Genomic DNA, 15,609 nt, shown 5'->3' with positions numbered 1-15,609 from the left:
GCTTTCTAGATTATTTCTGATTTGTTAATTACTTATTTACTTAAAAAATGAAATCACTCCAGGAGCAACTGGATCAATGGGAAGAACCCACACTGCAGGGCCAGGAGACCTCAGTTGGTTTAGTAACCACTCTCTCCCTAGTTTCAGGCTGCAGTGTCCTAAGGCCTACTCATTGTCTCTGCTTAGATGTTTAACAGGCATCTCTAACCTCACATTTCATAACAAAGCTTGTAATTTCTGCTCTTCACCTCTAAACTGGTACCCCTACTATCATTGCCAAGTCAGTAAGTGGCCCCATGGACCATCCAGCTGTGTAAGCTGGAACCTGGAGTAGTTATTTTTCATTCATTCCTTTCTTTGATGCACCACCTCCTCCTACATCGAGTCAACAAGCAAGTCTGAAAACTCTACCTTCAAAATGTACTTGGAATCCAGCCACTTGCCTTCTTTCCACTGCTAACGTGCTAGTCCAGGCCACCATGATTGCCCATCTGATTTCCGCCATTGCTCTTTAACTGGTCTCTCTGCTTCCAGACTTGCTGCTTTTCAGTCTCTCCTTCACACAGCAATCGGAATGCTCAGACCCTGCACTCCCTACTCAAAATCCTCAAATGCTTTCCCCTGGCACTGAGAACAAACGAAACTCCTAGCTTGACCTACAAGGACCTTCCATCTGCTTTCCCTGTCCTCTTTGCCCACTGACCCAGTGGGCTACAAAAATATGCAGTAAAAATTTTTAAATGTATACTCCCATTATACACTATACATTTATACTACTGTATTAGTGTTCTATATAACAGAAAATATACAAAATCATAGAAATTACAAAGTATAAAATATAAAGAAATGAGAAAGAAATTCTAATGGTTTCTTCCAACACCTGTAGTTCAGTATCTTGGTCTTTGGTGTCCCCTCGGGTGGGGCACCCCACTTTGGAGACCACATTGGCTCTAGTCACACTGACCTACTTTTCTGTACTACTATGAGCCCCTTTCCACTTCAGAGCTTTTAGACTCTCTGTCCTTTGTGTTTGGAACATTCATCCCACAGATCCTCACATGACTGGTTCCTTTTGTCATAAGGTCTCAGTTCAAAGATCACCTCCTCAGAGATCATAAGTCCCCAATAATTTATTGGTTGATTCAAAAGGATGGATGAATGAATGAATGGATGAATGCATATTCTCACCTACCTTCAAAAAGGATTTATATAGCTTACAATAATGGGAGATTTAAAGTAAAGATGAAGGAAACATTAGCCACTCCTAAGAATATAACCAAGAGAATTGGAAACATGTGGTCGCACAAAAACTTGTACATAAATGTTCACAGCACCATTATTCATAATAACCAAAAAGTGGAAACAATCCACATGGCCTCAACTGATGAATGGATAAACAAAATGTATATGCATACAGTGGGATATATATTATTCATCCTTAAAAAGGGATGAAATACTGATACATGCAAAAATATGGAAGAACCTTAGAGAACATATGCTAAGTGAAAGAAGTCAGTTACAAAAGACCACATGTTGTATGACTCCATTTATATAAAATGTCCAGAAGAGGCAAATCCCTAGAAATAGAAAGTAGATTCATGGTCGCCAGGGTCTCGGGGGAGAGCAAAATGTGCAGAGACTGCTTAATGTGTATGGGGTTTCTTTTTGGAGTGATGCAATGTTCTGAAATTAGATGGTGGTGACAGTTGCACAATTCTGTGAATACACTAAAAACCACTGAATTGTATACTTTAAAGTGATTAAAATTGTGAATTTTATGCTATGTGAATTTTATCTCAATAAAAAAAATTTTTTTTAAGAAAGGTTTATAAACCACATAGAGGACAGGGTGGGGATGGGAACAATTATACCAGGAATTAAAATTTGATGTTAACTGCCATTGATTATTCTGATGGTTATACTTGTTTTCTCCAAATACATTAGCTGAACTAGAAAAGAATGCTTTAATCAGCTAACACAAATATTTTGCAGATAGGGTTCTCATATACCACGGATTCTCCAAGTGTGGCCCTGACCAGCAGCAGCACCATCACCTGAAAACTCACTAGAAGTACAAATTCTCAGCAGCATTCCAGACATACTGAATCAGAAATTCTGGGCATGAGGTCCAGTAAACTGTGCTTTAACAGCCCTCCCTCCAGGTGATCGTGATGTATGCTAATGTTGGAAAACTCACACAAGTGGTGGTCACAGGCTTCTTGATCTAGATTTTTTAGTTTTACAAATTTGGCTTACAGGAGTTCAAGCAACATAAACCAATTCATCCCTAGGGTTCATTATGTCATTATGAGAGCTATAGGAAATCATATTCTTGCATCTTATCACACCCAGCCTAAAACAGCTGTCTTTTTCACCAACGTAGCTACAGAGATCAATGCTAACTACTCTGCCTACACATGCCCACAAGTACACACTCAGTTTTGTAAGCCTAGTGCCTGGTGCAGGGAAGACTAAAGTAAGCACTCAATAAATGCTTATGAAGGGAACACATTCTGAATATACACACGAGTATGAACATGCTGCCTCTTAACTCAAAAACTCCAAGATGAAGGCAGAATATCTTCCAAAATACCACATTGAAATTAAATTTGAAATATAATAGTTAAAAGGGAGGAATGTTGCCTGTAGATAATAACCCAAAGGGTTTAATAACTAACTAAAACCAATGGGAGATCCAGTGCTGCATGCTGCATTCATGGGATAGGCCAGGTATGCAGCTGACCAGAAACACGCTACAGCCACCCACAGACACATCTTGATGCACGCAGACAAATGTACATGTATGCACGAACCCCAGACACTGACACACAGAGCAGTCACACACGTACACAGCCAACACTCGGAGCTAGAAGCCTAACTTATTATTGGGTCCCATGACTAAGGCAAGGAAGAAGGATGGCCTGGTGGCGAGTCTGCCAGACGGAGCCGTTACCATTGTTCTCCAAAGACCCAGGAGTGCTGTTGTTAAAGATTTGATCCACATGATTCAGTATGAACTCAATCACCACCTGCTGGACCCGAACTGCAAGGAAAGCAGCATCTCCGTTGCAACCAGTGGCTTCGATCTCTTTGGACCTAAACAATGGACGAAAGACACTCAGTGAGTGAGTCTGCCCCATAACTGAAAGCAAGTATAAGGGGAGCCAGTGGGTCTTTTGTAAAAGCCCCGTCTCCTAAATGTATACGCTTCGTTCATCTCTAGATTATTTTAACTATGTAAGACCTATTAAAAGGACTCTACAAAGTCTGTAAGGCCTAACACAATGAACAAACTTATTTAAAAAAATTTTTTTTAATGTTTATTTATTTTTGAGAGAGAGAGAGAGAGAGAGCAGGGGAGGGGTAGAGAGAGAGAGGGAGTCACAGAATCTCAAGCAGGCTCCAGGCTCTGAGCTGTCAACACAGAGCCCGACACAGGGCTCCAACCCATGAACCATGAGATCATGACGTGAGCCGAAGTTGGGATGCTTTACTGACTGAGCCACCCAGGCACTCCATGAACAAATTTAAAAACAGTTACCATGTATACCATGTATCATACATTGCTAGACTATAAACACTGTATTACTGAATATGCAGGAATATATTTTTTTCTTCACAGGATCTCCTTCCACCCCCATCCAATTGTGCTATGGGGCAGGTCATCATTTATGAAGCCACATGAAGCTCTGACCCCACCAAAACCAACAAAAGCCAATAAGCCCCAAAGACAAGAAAGGCCTTTTCAAGAAATTATAATATCCAGACCCTTAACTTTAGCCACATCCTGATTATAGCCAGAAAACGCCTTTGGAACCCAGAGTTTCCAGGTTAGCAAGCAAAGAGCTCAGGCTGTGAAAATCACCTTTTTTTTTTTTTTTTAAGTGTATTTATTTATTTTGAGAGAGACAGTGAGAGCAGGGGAGGGGCAGAGAGAGAGGGAGAGAGAGAGAATCCCAAGCAGGCCCTGCACTGTCAGTGCGGAGCCCTAGGAGGGGCTCGAGCCCACAAACTGTGAGATCATGGCCTGAGCCGAAAACCAAGAGTTGTATGCTTAACTGACTGAGCCACCCAGGCACCCCTAAAAACATCTTTAATTTACATGTGTTACACATGACCACTTAGCTACAGGTTTGTCTTCCAGTAGCTTCAGTGTTGAAGAATACGGTCTTCGTTTCAGTTGTTGGGCTGCCTTGAGCCCACTGGGGTGATGAGAAGGTGAGGTTGTGGTGGCTACCTGAGCAGGTTTGGTGCCCACACCAGGGCCAGGTTCCTGGCATGCATGTTGGTCTTGCTGCTGAAGGAGGCGATGTGGGCCAGGTGTCGAATCAGGTATTCCAAGGTCCTGTAATGGGTCATTTAAAAATTTTTTTTAGCAAAATAAGAAACTTCAGTGCCTGTGCAAAGCCTGACGACTGAGTTTGGATTTAAGAGAGTCTAAATATTTCTATCTCATGAATTTTGGAGGAATATCAGGAAGGTAACAAGATTGATGGAAATACTTTTCTTCGTGCTAGGCATGCTGGCCGAAGGTGGAGAAGGGGAATGGTTTGGTCAGAAGTCGGCTCAGGCCCTTGGAGAGCCAGAGACAGACCCGGGAATCACAGCACCCAGAGCCCGAGAGATATCAGTGGCTCCCTTGGCTTCCTTTTACGCAGGTCGCCATTGCCGCCACATAATCTTGAAACCGGCTCTTATCTCTGCCCCTTCTGTAATTACTCCAGCTACAGGTAACTTGGTTCTTGTTAGAGAGCTGACCTCGTGGGTGAATAACATCTGTTATTATAGGAAGTTCTTTCTTATCCCACATCAAAATCTGTCCCCTTGTAAAAGAGGCTCAGAGAACATTGGGAAAGGTGGTTAGATGAGGGGCTAAACAGTGAAAACAAAATGGAAGGGTGAGCTGATGTGAGGGGCGGTACTGATGAGCAAATAGAGAGATCAGTCCGCCAAAAGTTCAAAAGGTACAGCCAAACCCTGTTTAAAAATCATCCTGGTTTCCATAGATTTGTGTATACTATGAATCTGGGTAAGAACCTAGGCTATCACAGCCAGTGAGGCTGGCTTGTATGGCCAGAACGACTTCCTGTGAGACTCTGAGGGCTGCCCCTTCCCGTCAGTGTCCCTGGTCAGGCACCAACTCACTCTGATAAAGCTGACCTGCTCATCCACCTCAAAATGCCGCAGGAAAGTCACTGTCCGCTGAACTTTTTCCCTTTTATGATGCCAGCCTGCTTCTTTGGTATTACACCACTTTGAGAGGCTGTGGGCTTCTTTTACCAAGGATTCTTACCTGTAATGGGATGGGGGAAGCTCCTGGATAACATTTTGGATTCGGGCCAGTTGGCCTTCTTCCGGGCAATGAGACACGGCCTCCTGTGAAGAAGAACATGAAGTAGGCGAGTGAGTGCTTGAGAGGGTGGCCACCCACCTGCGTCTGCTGGCCTTCTTTAGGTTTCTGGCACTCCAGCCTCCCAACTAGGCCTAGAGATCGTCTTTCCAAGAAGCATGCTTTCCTAGTAAAAACAAACAACTAAAATCTGACAGTTCGTGATGCGAAGTATCTAACAGTGAGTGCGAGTGGGGACATGTGGATTGTTTAGGTCTCTGTGTGTCCTCAGAATGTTGTTGGGTATCTGGTAAAGATGCAGAATGCTGGGTGTGTGGTGTGGCAGAGAGAGTGACAGAGATTCACACTGGGAGAGGGAAAGAGAGACGTGGAGATGACAGGTGAGACTTGATGGTCTTGCCTGGACTTACTCTCTGGTTGTTTCCTGTGTGGGTATTTTGTTCTCCTGAGACAGGGAAACTGAAGGGACCTCATGAAAAAAGCTGAGTTTTTTTTTCTTTGTTCCTATTCCTGCTTCTGTTCTTGCTAGGACCTACACCCCCGCCTTACACATACCTTATAGAACAGGTAATGTATGTTCTCCTTGCAAAGGTCAAGGAGTTAATGATCTCTTTGGAGTCTTCCAGCATAAGAGATGACATCTAAAGAGTGACCAGGTGAGGTCATCACGACCATTTTCCAAGACCACTGACTCATCAAGGCCCCTGGCTCTAGGGCATAAGTGACTTACGGAGAACACCTAAACACCTATCTTTGTTCCTGGATTACTGAGAAGACACACGCACTAGACAACCATCCTCAACAAAAACCCAGGCCCCAAGCAAAGATGACATTCACTCTTCTTTCCTTTCTGAGTCTCTGTGATACTCTCTCCATATCTACACTATGTCTTCGATAAACTCTACTCTCACTTCCTTTCATTGTGAGTTTGATTTCCACCCTGTGAGAAGCCGAGGACTCTCTTGGTTGGTCCCGTGAGACCCCCTCTGGGTCCTTGGACCCAGCCATCCTGCATCATTCCTCTCGGCCCAGGGCCCTCAAGGAGAGGCAAGGGTATCAGTTAAGGCAGTGTGATCACAGGCTTGTTCAGAACTCCTGCACAATGTAGGCATCCCTGAGCAGATGCCCCTGTGCCTTGTCCTGAGAAACTGTTCTGTCTGTGCCCAGCCCCTTCTAGTGCGGTGGCTGAGTGCTCAAGCATGGGAGCAGTAGCTAAGTGCAAGGTCAATGGTAATCACATTTTTCTTTTTTTACTGAGGTACACTTTACATACATTAAAAATGTACAAATCTTAAGCTAGAGCTCCATGAATTCATTCATATGCACATACCCATGTACCCCCACCTAGATCAAGATACACCTTAAAGGGGGCTCCTGAGCTCATGTCAATCTTATGACCCTGAATTCACAGGCATATGTAACTTACATAGTCTTGTGTTTCCTCCCAGTGCTAGAAACTTGCTTTACATTTGTATATAATAAAAAGTAAAATCAGGAAATGCATTCTTTAATTTGATAAATATTGCCCCCTGTAATACAACCAAAAATAAGTTCCTAAGTGTGGTGTGGTTTTCTTATATCCTTCACCTCGATTCAGATTTTAGGTGTTATTTTGTGCTTGTGAATAAAGGCTGAAGTTCAAATGCTCAGTAGTGAGAAGTTTTAAGCACAGAAAAGTAGAAGGAAATTAACTTTACTGGGCACTTTCTGTTATGCCACGCCGTATGTGAGGTCACACTTGCTGCGTCTGTTCTGTTCTAAATTAGAGAAGAAGTCCTAACCGGGGCCAGCCTGGACCTCCCAACTCCTTTATTTGTCTCCATTTTTTTCCCCACAGAATTCACCACCATTACTTATACAATATAATGTACTTACTTGTTAGGTTTATTGCTTACTGTCAGTCTCTCATGCTAGATATAAACTCTACAAGTGCAGGGATGTGATGAGCCCGTGTGCCTGGAGCAGGGCCTGGCACCCAGGAGGCACTCCCTCCATATTGTTGAACATCATGCCAGGGCTTTGTCAACCAAGTGGTTTCTTCCCCCCTTTCTTTTCTCTGCTCTCCCCTCTTAATTTAATTGAAATAAAACACACACAGAAACCAACTGTTTTAAAAGGCAATCAAAATTCTCTACATAGGAAAACTTGAGATTTTGTTTCCTGAGCATTGGTGGGAGAAATGAGGGTCCGGGAGGGTCACAGTCACAGGTGTCCCAATCTTCTGGTGGGTGTGCAAGCCTGAGAAGAGAGCCAGCATAAACATGAACTCTGTTGTAAACCTCAATTTTTGAGATATGGAGGAGGTGGAGGGTGGGAACAAGAATGAGGCCTGGAGTAAGCACCTTGATATCTCTGCTCTTTCTGAGAAGTCATTTAGAAAACAGATTTGTGGAGAAGACCCAGACTCCGAAGGCAGGGAGAACCTCATAAGGGAAGCCAAGGGAGAGAAGCTCCAGAGGAAGGAGGGACTGTGGAATGTAGTACGGGTCCTCCCACATTCTATCCTGCAAAGGGGGAGGGAGGGGTGGTAGGTCTCTTTTCCCCCCAGCAAACTTTGTAAAGTGCCCCCACCCTCCTAAACCTGTGTCTGGGGAATAAAGGTGCAGGTCAATTTAACAGCCCTCATGGAAAGTTTCTTTGATATTTTAGGAAGCTGTTAGTCATCTTTGTTCTGAGAGGCTGGGCGGGCCCATCCCCTGATGCCTGTAGGTCCCATTTGGGGTTCTTGTTTATTTCATTGTTCACAGCCTCTCCCCATCCCATTCAGAAGCCCTCTAGATCCTATAGTTTCTCCTGGAGGGTCCAGTCCTTGAAAACTTGTTTTTAGCACTCTTTATGTTTCCCCATTAGGCTGGCAGAACCTACCACTGGGAAATTGGGGAAGGGGAGTTAAAACTCTGCCTATGCCAATTTTTTGCCTGAAAGAGAATTTCACTCAACTTTTGCCAAGCTAATCTGGCTAGCAATTAAATCTTAAAAGATTTAAGGATGAATCTGTGACTATTTGCTCTCTTCCAATCAGTATCAAGAAGACTGCTTCTCTGCCCTTTGTGGACTCTGTCCAAGACTAGACTCTCTCCCTTCTGGTGGGCCCCTTGCTCCTGTTTTATCTGTTTACCTGAACACCACCAGCACCCTTACTTACAGCTCACGTCCTGCTACCTCGCAGCCCTGTCACCATGGTGGACAAACAACCCGTGCCTATCCTTTCCAACTGTAATCCAACTGCAATTCAGTATTGCCCTTGATTTTCCATCAATTATTTTTTTTTCAATGTTTTTTATTTATTTTTGGGACAGAGAGAGACAGAGCATGAATGGGGGAGGGGCAGAGAGAGAGGGAGACACAGAATCGGAAACAGGCTCCAGGCTCTGAGCCATCAGGCCAGAGCCTGATGCGGGGCTTGAACTCACGGACCTCGAGATCGTGGCCTGGCTGAAATCGGACGCTTAACTGACTGCGCCACCCAGGCGCCCCCATCAATTATTTAAAAATTATTAAAAAGCCATTTTTATTATCTTAAAATATTTTAAGCTATTAGACTCAAAAGTAATTCATGCAATGATTTTATTTTTAAAAGTATTTTTAATGTTTATTCATTTTTGAGAGAGTGAGAGCGTGTGTGTGTGTGTGTGTGTGTGTGTGTGTGTGAGCAGGGGAGGGGCAGAGAGAGAGAGGGAGACACAGAATACTAAGCAGGCTGCAGGCTCTGAGCTGTCAGCACAGAGCCCAACTCGAGCTCAAGCTAAGGAATCTCGAGATCATGACCTGAGCAGAAGTCAGATGCTTACCTGACTGAGCCACCCAGGCTCCCGGATGCACATGATTTTAAAAATGAATGCATTCAAACGAATATACAGAATAAAGTCTTCCTCTCAGGCACAGACCTTCAGAGGTTGTCTCCAGAGGCAACCAGTGTGTCCTTTCAGGCACTCGTTATACCTTTCCATCTTTGTCACACATGTGGAACAAGCATGATTATGAAAGAGAACTTCAACTACCTCCGTCTGACCTCAGACTTTCAATTGATTTTCTTTTTTCCAGCTTATCTCTTAACTCAGGAAAAAGACCCTGCGGGCAAAGCATCCCCTGATGGGGACGAAACTGCCCCTCAAGCAATAAGGACTGCCCTGAGTCAGCAAGATGGGAGTGACTGACCCCAAGACAAGGATCGGTTTGACCTTTACTACCTACGTGCCTGTACCCACCCACCTTTGCCCCACATTTTCCTTCTATAAACCTTGAAAGTATTCTCAGCACTTTGGAGACAGTCTTTGAGCCACGAGCTGCTGTCTTCCCAGTGTCGGCCTCTCTGAAATAATTCCTCTCTTGCTTCACCACCACTTGTCTCTCTGCCTTTGGGTTTTGTCAGCAGTGGTGGTGGAACCTGGTCTGTGTGGGACCTCCAGAGGCAGGTGCTCTTGTACCCCTGGGCCCTGGCTACAATTACATGACCTGGCCCATCTCCAATTTCCCCATGATCCTGCTTTGTCTGGGATTGAGGGGTTTCCTGGGACACAGGACTTCCAGTGTTAAAGCTGGGGGAGTTCTAGGCAAACCAAGGGCAGCTGGCCACTGTCCCCCTTTGTAGCTATCTTGAGCTCACGGTCAGTCGGCTTTTGCCACACACTCGTTCCCCACCTCAAGTGGCATTTCAAATATGTATGGATCCGCAAACTTGTCAGCAAATATTTACCAAGTAAACAGTGACAACATTTTCCAGCAGCTGGAGAGCAGGGAAAGGAAACATAATAATGAACAAAATAAACACTGTTTCTGTCCTCAGGAAGCTTAGGATTGAATGAGGGAGACCGATACACAAAAGAGTTATTTCAATATAAATTCAGTATAAAATTAAACACCTCCCCAAACTGCCTTCTCTAAAAATCCCAAATCAGCAACTTTTCTTTTGGGCATGATAATTTTACCTGAATCAATCTGGTGAAGACTGAATTTTTCCTAAAATGAACTTTTTTTCCAATGCAAAGGAAATGTAATGTTGTAGGTTGAGCAATTGCTCCCAAAGATATCAGGTCCTAATATCTGGAACCCATAAATGTTACTTTATTTGGGAAAGGAATCTTTGCAGATGCGATTAAGTTAAAGGTTTTGAGATGAGATGATCCTGGATTATCTCAATGGCCCTAAATGCAATCACAGCTACTCTTATAAGAGGGAGGCAGAGGGAGATCTGATCCAGAGAGAGAAGGGGGCAGTGCAGTCACAGAGGCAGAGATGGGAGTGATGTGGCCACAAGCCAAGGAGTGCCAGAAGTGAACAGAAGATGGGAGAGGTGAGGAACAGTTTCCCCTAGGCTCCCTGGAAGGAGCACAGCCCTGCACACACCTTGATGTCAGCTCAGTGAAACTAATTTCAGACTTCTGGGCTCTAGAACTGCGAGAGAACAAATTTCTGTTGTTTAAGCCACTAAGTTTGTGGTCATTTGTTACAGCAGCTATAGGAAACTAATATGTGATTAAAAATTAAAATATGAACAATGAGGGAATTATCATCACTTGCTATCCTACCATACAGATGTTAACTGCTGTTAATCTATTCACATGTGAAACATAAAAGAAGCAATCTGCCAGGACTTCCCAGCACCAAACATGAATACTGGCATCATTTCCTATTCACTTGCATATACTATTTTTTTTCTCCATTTAAGTGGCCAATAAATACGCTTAAGAAATGCAATCTTAAAAAAAAGAAAAAAAGAAAAAAAGAAATGAGACTTTTCTTTTCTTTTTTTTTTTTTTTTTAATTTTTTTTTTCAACATTTGTTTATTTTTGGGACAGAGAGAGACAGAGCATGAACGGGGGAGGGGCAGAGAGAGAGGGAAACACAGAATCGGAAACAGGCTCCAGGCTCTGAGCCACCAGCCCAGAGCCTGACGCGGGGCTCGAACTCACGGACCGCGAGATCGTGACCTGGCTGAAGTCGGACGCTCAACCGACTGCGCCACCCAGGCGCCCCGAGAAATGAGACTTTTCATGGCTACCCAGGATTAAAAATAGTAGATTTATTATCATTTATTTTAACTCATCCCTTATTGTTACACAGATACTCCCCAAATTTTTGTATTATAATATTGCAATGAAATATTTACAAGTCAATCATTTATGTACACATCTGATTATTATCTTAGAATGTAGTTCTAGAAATACAGTTACTATATTAAAAATATGAGCATTTTAGGATTCTTGACAGTAATTTCAAATGACTTTCTGAGATATCCAGCCAGTTCACACTTCCAATAAAAAACCATACAAGAGCCACTGTCACCACAGGATCACCAACATGAAATACTAATGTTAAAAAATTGTTTCTTTAATATGCAAATATATTTTTCTAATACATTTAATAATTTTTTTTTAATTAAAAAAATTTCTTAGGGGCATCAGGTTGGCTCAGTTGGTTAAGCATCTGACTTTGGTTCAGGTCATGACCTCACGGTTTGTGGGTTCAAGCCCCACATCAGGCTCTGTGCTGTTAGCCCAGAACCTGCTTATGATCCTCTGTCCCCCACCCACCCTCTGGCCTTCTCCTTCTTTCTCTCTCTCCTCTCAAAAATAAATAAACTTAAATACATAAATACATAAATAATTTTTTTTTTACATTTCAAAACTGTCTACCTATATGACTTTTTAAAAAATGTTTATTTATTTTTGAGAAAGAGAAAGTGTGAGCAGGAGAGGGGCAGAGAGGGGGGGGGACAGAGGATCTGAAGCAGGCTCTGCACTGACAGCAGAGAGCTCACTGAGGGGCTTGAACTCAAGGACCAAAAGATCATTACCCGAGCCAAGGTGGGACACTTAACCGACTGAGCCATCCAGGTGCCCCATCTGACTTTTTTTTTTTTTAATTGAAGCACAGTTACACACAATGTTACATCAGTTTCGGGTCCATTTATAATTTTTTTAAAATTGTATTTCTTCTCTGCATTGTTTGTTGAGGTTCTTCACTCATTTGTTTAGCGGGTGGCTTTTTTGTTATGTGGTTATTTATGGGTTTTTCCCCCTTTATTAATAGGTAGGATTCCATATAATTAAAGAATATTAATCTCCCATCATCTTTACTGTAGATGGTTTTTATAGTTGGCCATTTGCCTTTTAATTTTGTTAAGGTGTTTTTTACATAGGAAAAATAATTTATATGTAGTTTAGTTTGTTACATTTGTCTCTGCTGATCTTTTTCCCTTTGCTTTTGTTGTTAGAAAGACTTTCTTTACCCTAAAATCTGCTAAATGGTAAGAATGTAACTGGACTTTCCTCCTTTCCTAATAGTCAATTTTCCTACCACCATTGATTGAATTGTTCCTTTGTTACTCTGGGACGCTTTCTTTACTTCATATTAAGTTATTGAATGCTTGGGCCTATATAGGAGTTGTTAACTTTATTTTAAAATAGTATGGTACTTTTGAGACAGAATATTAAACCTTTCCTTCTATTTATTAGCTGTACAAACCCAGACAAGAGAGTCTCTGAGGCTCATCTGTAATTCTCTCATCTGTAAGAGACTATAAAACCTACTTCATACAGTTATTATGAAGATTAAGTATAACATTTTAATAAGTTTATCAAGTTTATCATGTAGTAAGCACTCAATAAATAAGCCCATTAGTATAATTTCATTAATATTTTTCTAGTCCTATTATTCCATTGACATAGTATTCTACTTTAGCCGTGCAAGTGGGTTTAAATAAATCATTGTAAGAATTTGTGACACTGTTAACAGAGCTATTTCTATATTCCTGAAGAAGGTTTGCTTATATCATCATAATTTGTTATTGTGATCAAAGAAATTAGTTAAGTGATAAATTTTTCAACATAGTTAACTTCACTAAGGTCCTACCTATGTCGAAGTCAGTTGCACAGCAAAATACTTTTATTTTATTTTTTAGTGTTAGATTTCCCATGTTATATACCATGTTAGATCTAACAATACCAGGTTAGATTTCCTGGAAATATGATGACAAGTTGACAATAATGTTGCTTTGGTATTACTGTGTTACTGTGGGAGAACAAAATGATTAGCAATGTTAGGGAATGAAAGTGAGAAGAGATAAATATAGATTTTGTTCTGAGCCTAAAAGCAAGATTTATGAAGAAACTGTATATCTAAAGTTTCCAGGGGCGCCTGGGTGGCGCAGTCGGTTGAGCGTCCGACTTCAGCCAGGTCACGATCTCGCGGTCCGTGGGTTCGAGCCCCGCGTCAGGCTCTGGGCTGATGGCTCAGAGCCTGGAGCCTGTTTCCAATTCTGTGTCTCCCTCTCTCTCTGCCCCTCCCCCGTTCATGCTCTGTCTCTCTCTGTCCCAAAAATAAATAAAAAACGTTGAAAAATAAAACTTTAAAAAAAAAAATAAAGTTTCCAGATAAGAATTTGGGGCACCTGTGCGGCTTAGTTGGTTAAGTGTCTGACTTCATCTCAAGTCATATCATGGTCTGTGGGTTTGAGCCCCACGTTGGGCTCTGTGCCTGGAGCCTGCTTTAGATTCTGTGTCTCCCTTGCTCTCTGCCCCTCCCCCACTCATTCTCTCTCTCTCTCTCTCTCTCTCTCTCTCTCTCTCTCTCTCAAAAATAAATAAACATTAAAATAAATTTAAAAAAAAGAATTCTTATCTATACCCCAACTATCATAAAATTAAACTTAGTTAAAATAAATTAGACTCATTCTGTTCTTTAACATGATGATATTCTATTCTATCATATTCTAAGATGCACTATTATACTGAAAAGAGGATTAAAACCATGTAGAAAACAAACAATAAAGTCTTATGCACAAGTTAAAACAAAAATTAAATATATTTTTGGTTGATTCAGATTGCAAATAATTTAACAAATTAAAAATATCCAGTGTTGGTTGGTGAGGCTGCAGGGAAAAGACCATTCTTATCTCTCTGGAGAACAATTTGGCAATACATCACAAAATTTTAAACTTTTTTTTTTTTCACACCAGCAGCACATGGCACAATGGTCAAGGTAGAGTTCTGAGGACAGCTTCTGAGCTGAGACAATCCACGTTTCCATGGAAGATAAGGGGATTTAAAAAAATCGTTAATGTTTATTTTTGAAGGGGGGGGCAGTGGCAGAGAGAGAAGGAGAGGATCTGAGCGGGCTCCACACTAATAGCAGACAGCCCAGTGTGGGGCTCGAACTCAGAAACCACAAGATCATGACCTGAGCTGAAGCAGGACGCTTAACCAACTGAGCCACCCAGGTATGCCTAGGGGATGTTTTTGACAGAATGAAAGGATACAATGAAAAAATGTTTCCTTGCCCCTGTGATGAAACAGGTTCAAATGTCACAGTTAAGCAAAGGGTCGAAGACTAGTTAGCATCCTAAAATAAGCAAACCTTATTAAGCATCCGATAAGCTTAAGCAAACCAATAAGCATCCTTAAATAAGCAAACTGGATTTTTCTTTTGTTTATATATTCTCTTGCTTCATAGATATTTGGTGTATTATGCTAAATGAAAGTAAGTTTTCTCAAATCCTAATATATTCTAAATTTGCTCATTACTAAAATGTTATTCTCTTTGTTTAGTGTTTTCTGTTATGTTATTACATTATCCACCAGAGATCAGTGAAACCCTACTAGTTAGATCATAAAGTTTAAATAGCTTCTATTTACTGTAATCTTAATTTATAATAAATGATAACATTAAAATGTGATTTCTTCTATAAACTAGTCTCAAACTCAAGTTGTTGCCGAGAAGATATATATATATATATATATATATATATATATATATAATATTATATATGTTTAAGAAATATACGTATATTTAAAGATACAAGTAGCTCCTAGACACTCATAGAATTGTTAATCTGAAGCCTGAATCACTTGCAGTTTTAGGCACAATTTTGTGTGAATGTGCATTTTTCTGAGAATTGGATCCAGAACTTTCATCATTTCCCTCAAAGGATCTGTGATTCAAAAAAGATTATGAATTACTATATGAAATAAATAATGTAACTTTTATAGTTTAGGTATTGACAAATAGCATTTAAATACCTTGAGACCTACCAGATAACACTAACAGGAATTATCACAATTGAGAAAAATATGTTTTCCTGTTAATAAAATAAAAGCCTTTCTCCAAAGTCTGTGTTGCAGTAATAAACTTTTTTTTTTAATGTTTATTTATTTTTGAGAGAGAGAGAAAAACAGAGCGTAAGTGGAGGAGAGGCAGACAGAAAGGGAGACACAGAATCCAAAGCAGGCTCCAGGCTCTGAGCTGTCAGCACAGAGCC

The 15,609-nt window shown here is 41.4% G+C and overlaps 1 protein-coding gene across 1 annotated transcript in view; it reads right to left on the bottom strand.

Moving 5' to 3' along the window:
• Positions 1-15,609, bottom strand: part of ARHGAP31 (Rho GTPase activating protein 31) — a 57,553-nt gene that overhangs the window by 28,194 nt on the left and 13,750 nt on the right. The window contains exons 6-8 of the mRNA XM_040485031.1: positions 5,294-5,376; positions 4,238-4,345; positions 2,954-3,096 (exon numbers count right to left, since the gene is read on the bottom strand). Of these exons, the coding sequence (XP_040340965.1) occupies positions 2,954-3,096; positions 4,238-4,345; positions 5,294-5,376 (334 nt within the window). The remainder of the gene's footprint in view (positions 1-2,953; positions 3,097-4,237; positions 4,346-5,293; positions 5,377-15,609) is intronic.

The sequence above is a fragment of the Herpailurus yagouaroundi genome, unplaced genomic scaffold (assembly GCF_014898765.1).
Source record: "Herpailurus yagouaroundi ecotype Mexico unplaced genomic scaffold, PumYag 162, whole genome shotgun sequence".
NCBI lineage: Eukaryota > Metazoa > Chordata > Mammalia > Carnivora > Felidae > Herpailurus > Herpailurus yagouaroundi.
Note: the sequence above shows the minus strand (reverse complement) of the source record. Positions and strands in the feature narration are given on the sequence as shown.